A 5,723-nucleotide genomic window follows, 5' to 3' on the forward strand; every position below is an offset into this window, starting at 1 on the left:
GACTTTAATTGCATTGAATAGTTATTTTCTTCATATGGGCATATGTTCCAGAATCATGGCTACAATCTGCTGGCATCTCGTACTATCCTAGCAGGTTAGACATCCTTACTCCTGTTGTTATTTGAACCTATGGAAAGTGTCAGATGTAATTGTTTTGGTGCACAAAACAACAATTTTTTGTCGAGAAAACCTGAAGTGAGAAGTTCTGGAGTGTTAATTAAGGTTTACAAATGTAAACTCGATCACGGTGCATGAAACAATGTCAATTTAGCTGTTAAGTAGGGCTTTTGGGAAGGGATGGAAGTTATTAAGCCCAACTTTTTCCTTTAGAGTCTTTAATAGTGAATATATATGGAAAAAGGATTTCAAATCATCTGTTTATGTAACCAATGTGAATTTTGCATCAGTTTCTGCTTTCGAGATAATGTAGTGGGGAACTTGGTTCTCGCATATGTAGGAAAAAAAATTGTTTTCGGATATTGGGCTTTTCATAGTGTTTGTGTGGCAAAATGTTAGTAAAACAACTTCTGGCTTTTCAGATATTGGGCTTTAGCAGTACCAACATATGTGATGGTGACCATTATTTTGATGCTGGGATTCTACATTGGCCTTAACTTTATTTCAACACCTTCGCCTTCTTCTTTAAACACAGTTTTTGGTGAGTTCGATGCCAAATTCTTCAGTGACACGTCTGCTTAATTTTTATTGTTACATGTTAGTAAACGATACAAGTTTGACTCCCAATTCATTTGGATTTTTCTTTTCTTGAGGCTGTGCTATCAGATAGAATCCAAAATCCAAAGCATTGCTTTAAAGTTTTCTGATAACTGATATGAACATCTCTTTGTTTAGATGAATTTAGTAGAGATCCTTTGAGTAACGAGTGTTCTCTAGAAGATGAAAAGCCCATTGATCCCATTTCAGATATCGGCCTTGACAGAATCAATGATGTTATGTTCAATAATGCAACCTAACAGTCACACATATCTCTCAATCCTATTATGATGGGAATTGCTATCATGCAAGTGCTGCTAATTTGGGTTATTGTAGGAGAACTATAGCTACAGAGGTGAAATTTATTAAATTGGTGTTGTGAGAGAATGATTTCATTCCATCTTACTGTAGAATTTCCTTTTAATGCTGATTTTTTTAGGTCTAGTTTTTAAAAGCTGTTATCTGCTTATTTTGGAGTTTTGAACCTTGCTACTTGATGAATTGGCGGTGAAGAGTTGTAGATAAGGAAACGGCCTCTTTGTTTATATGGACAATATTATGTATCTGACTCTTGTCCCAGAATTGTGGTTGTATTTGTGCACATGGCCCACCCACCGTGGAATTATCAGGCCTCAGCGTATCGGAGATAGGTACCTAACATGATATTGACACGACCACTTGAACACGCCCAATGCCCACCAAAATATGGGAGACGGGGATATAACCTTTATGTATGTAATGTGATAAATTTCAATTGAGAATAAAGTAGTTAAAATGAGAAGTATTTATTTTTTTCATATATGGTTGATGTTACAAGTTACAAGTTAACCATTTAGCCCAAAATGTGATTTCTATTATTGTGATAAAAAAAACATAGACATAAGATATTTATATCAAAAATAAATTTAGTGCCTTTTATTTTGGATTGCNTTTTAAATTTAAAAAAAAGACAATTTCTAATAGTACTTTGTTTTACAATGATAAATAAGAGTTGAGGACTCTCACTTATCAGAGTTTAACTTTATCTGCCAGGTCCAATATTCAGACAATGACAACTTTATGTTGCTGTTTCAGAGCCGAAACAAATAAAACTAATTCAAAGATGAAAATGTGAATACCACAATTAAAAATATTATTTACAAAGAAATGTTCGAAACTCTTTAAAGAAAGACAAATACAACATTTGTAATACATATAAAGTATACCCTTTTTTATTTATTTCAAAGCTTATATAAATAATAAGGTATGTTTNTCAAAAAATTCGTTGAGTATTTTTATAAATTAATGATATATTAAAGATAGTAATATAAACTTTCGTTATCGATAAAGATGTTTTTATATTAATCTAAANATTTAAATTTTTTTTAGTTCTTAAGTTAAGTTTTGATGTTTAATGTCAACTTTTAATTCTTATGATATGAAAAATGTGTCAAATCAGTTATAATAGAACCTACAAAACCATAAACTTCACAAGGCTTAGGGCCATGATCCCAGACAATCCGAAGCCAGAGGTTTTGTCATCAGGGTGCAAAAAGGGAACAGTTGCCCTCCGCTGCTTTGACAAACTGAGAGTTCTTCTTGGACTGTTCACAGAGTGGGGACTTTCCATGTTGCGTCCCTTCAATTACATTTAAACTCTTAACAAATGCTCAAGAATAATACAAACTCTGTTTCTTTTAATATCAAATTCTTTTAATATCAAATTCAACCATAACGGGGTATCCATAACTACATTCACTAACACACTTTCAATCATACAAATGAGTGCATTCATCATTGTATTGAAAATTTGCCTTGGTACTCTCCCATTTCCTTTCTCAATTTTGCTTCATTGATAAGGATGGCCCAATCTATGGGTCATAAGGGTCAAATTAGAGGACTGTTGGCTTTAGTGTAAGTCCATCAACGTCCTTTTTACGTAAAGCAAATTACATAATATAGCACCTAGANTAATTATAAAAGGATAATAATACTAGAAAAATATAAAAAATATTTAAAATAGTATATGATGTTATTAACTAACAATAATAACAATACTTCAGTATAAAATATAAAAATTTATTTATAAAATCATATAATATTGAATTACTAAGTTATGTATTTTAGTATATTTTTTATTTGAAGTATAATCTTATGAAATTAAAATTTGAGTTTACCAAAGTAAACTCTGAAGTTTGATAATCTTGAGTGAGAGCATTAATGATGAACTTGTAGCTATCTTTTAAACCAGTTATATTCATTTTCGTGGCTTCTAAACAAACTGTTGTTGGAAGGTCCTAATAAGGTGTACACCCTATTTCTAAACCATAACAAAAAGAAACAATCATTAACAGCATCGACCATGGATAATATTAACAAACAGAAAACCGACATCACAAAACATAAAACACTTCATTACATACATACGGGGCCAGGACAATTTAATCAACAACCAGAACTTACCAGGAAAATACTTTGGCCAAAAGCTTAAGCNAAACATAAAACACTTCATTACATACATACGGGGCCAGGACAATTTAATCAACAACCAGAACTTACCAGGAAAATACTTTGGCCAAAAGCTTAAGCTATATGTAGGTAGTCTTGCTAACACTAGCAACCAGCCCGTAATTCCTGCAATGATGATAGAATTAATATCAGTTGAACACTGATTTAACCTACANACCAACCAACAATTTGTTGTCTGAGATAGANTAAGTCCAAATGAAAGTTGGCAAGCAGGTTATTGTGNTTGCGNTACATAAATTTTCTCTCAAAACCAATCAACCATGTCGCCTTCTCCCTCATTATATATAATGTAATATTCTTACAGCTCAAGACCACTGTATTTTATATAATGTTCCTAAAGCTATGATTCCAATTATCTCTTTTCATATTCCCATAGTATTCTGTTCAAATTTAAAATTTACCTTCAGTTTGAATCCAACTATCTCGACAAGTTTAACGACCGTATGGAGATAATGTCCTACAACCTGTGAAAGGACAAAAAAACTAACATTTAACAACCTAAATGAATAAAAGTTATTAATCATTCCATAATTTTCTAAAGCAACAAGCGTATAAAAGGATTTGTCATTAGACTCGTTACGAGGCAAAGACAACGTGGAGTTCCGATCAGGCAAGCCTTATCCCCACAGGTTGCGATGCTATTTTCTCAGCTAATAGATTACTCAGCAGCAGTCAGTGGCTTAAAGTAAATTTTATTAAAAATACGCANAGCCTTATCCCCACAGGTTGCGATGCTATTTTCTCAGCTAATAGATTACTCAGCAGCAGTCAGTGGCTTAAAGTAAATTTTATTAAAAATACGCATTTACTGAAAATTTTATTGAAACAAAATAAAAAGACAAAAGAAGAGTACATGAATTAAAAGGTGAAAAAAATTTGCAGAAAATAAATGAAAAATTCCAAGCCCTAATCGTAAATTTCTTTCCAATACTCACGCCGCGTAAATCATAATTTGAATTTGATGATTCTGAGTAGGACTNGAAGTAACAGGTGGCCTCTTCTTCGTGGCATCCGGTGGCGGTGTTCTTCCAAGAGTTGTGAATTCAGTTCTTCGCAATGCAGGTTCAATAGTGTTTACCTTACGTCGCAAATGTAAATAAGTAACGAGAGAATTAGGAACTGTGCATTCTTTCTTGCAGTAAGGCTGGCCTCCAACACTTTTATCTTGTCTGCGTTTTATGATTTCCAGGGTTTGGATGNGCTTNACGATTCCGCTGAAGACGACGCCGGGTAGGTCCCAGAACGGACCAGGGGACTTGTCCGAGAGAAGGAGGAGGAGTAACCAAAACACAAATTATGCTGTTTCTATTCTTTTATTTTTGGATTGGGAAATGCAGTTGCAAGATTAAGTCTCTGTATTTTTTTTTTATACTATGGGCTATTTTGTATTGGGTCATGTTAGATCCATATTAGTCGCCTTAAACTATTATGGTTTGATTGAGTTGGGTTACCTGGATTCTTCATATGTGTTTTTGGGGGTTTCAGTGGTTTAGGATGGTGTAGGGTGGTGTAGGATGGTGTAGGGTGGTGTAACATTACGTAACCATTACGTATCATTACATATGGGTTTTGGGTGGGTTTAGACGCGCCACAATGCCTTTGGAAGGGGTTTATAGTGGGTTTCGACGAGTTTATATGTGTTTTTGGGGGTTTTAGTGGTGTAGGGTGGTGTAGGATGGTGTAGGGTGGTGTAACATTACGTAACCATTACATAACATTACGTAAACATTACGTATGGGTTTTGGTTGGGTTTGGACGCGCTGCAATGCCTTTGGAAGGGGTTTATAATGGGTTTCGACGAGTTTATATGTGTTTTTGGGTTTAGGGTTTAGGGTTTTTAGGGGTTTAGGTTTTAGGGCTTTTAGGGTTTAAGGTTTACGGTTTACGGTTTTTAGGGGATTAGGGTTTAGGGTTTAAACGACATGTTTGGAACATACAAATTGAATTGATTTTGTAGAAACCGTTTGGGACGTACAAACGCATAGGATTTTTACAACACATTTGGAACATACAAGTTGAATTGATTTTGTAGAACCCGTTTGGAACATACAAACCCATTGCATTTTGGCGCCCACCGTGGGGCGAGATAGTTACAAGCCTTTATACGATCACAATGGCAGGAGACCTTTCGCTACAGCTGCTTCAAGAAATGCAACGTCAAATGCAAGAAATGAGAGCTGAAATCGCTGCAATACAGGCTGAACGAGTTCAGAACAGGGTACCTGATCACTCTGTTCAGTTAGAAACAGTGAACATCGAAAGTGAGGAGAGTGGTCATCGGGCCACCGGGAAGAAGGGATGAGGAGAAATGACAATGCCAAGAGAGTGGATGAACAAGGCGAACGTGAAAGAGAAGGTGGTAGGAGGATAGACGCAAGAGAGAGAAGAGCAGAAGGGAAATCAAAACAGACAGAATGGGCCAAGAGGTGGGGAGAATGACCTGAATGCAAACCGGAGAAACGGTGTTGGGGGTGAAAATAGTGGAGCCAATTTCAATGGCC

At 35.2% G+C, this 5,723-nt stretch overlaps 1 protein-coding gene and 1 long non-coding RNA gene across 2 annotated transcripts in view; one reads left to right on the top strand and one right to left on the bottom strand.

Annotated features, from left to right (window-relative positions):
- Positions 1 to 1,513, top strand: part of LOC106760013 (phosphatidylinositol N-acetylglucosaminyltransferase subunit P-like) — a 3,937-nt gene extending 2,424 nt beyond the window's left edge. Inside the window, exons 2-4 of the mRNA XM_014643452.2 lie at positions 22 to 94; positions 540 to 658; positions 853 to 1,513. Coding sequence (XP_014498938.1) covers positions 22 to 94; positions 540 to 658; positions 853 to 974 — 314 coding nt within the window. The 3' untranslated portion in view covers positions 975 to 1,513. The remainder of the gene's footprint in view (positions 1 to 21; positions 95 to 539; positions 659 to 852) is intronic.
- A 680-nt stretch (positions 1,514 to 2,193) lies between these two features.
- On the bottom strand, positions 2,194 to 3,739 carry LOC111241558. The gene is made up of 3 exons (XR_002667614.1): positions 3,624 to 3,739; positions 3,253 to 3,327; positions 2,194 to 2,332 (listed from the first exon to the last, which is right to left on the bottom strand). It is a non-coding gene; the product is annotated as an uncharacterized LOC111241558 (long non-coding RNA).
- Between the last annotated feature and the right edge of the window lie 1,984 nt (positions 3,740 to 5,723).

Source organism: Vigna radiata, chromosome 5 (genome assembly GCF_000741045.1).
Source record: "Vigna radiata var. radiata cultivar VC1973A chromosome 5, Vradiata_ver6, whole genome shotgun sequence".
NCBI lineage: Eukaryota > Viridiplantae > Streptophyta > Magnoliopsida > Fabales > Fabaceae > Vigna > Vigna radiata.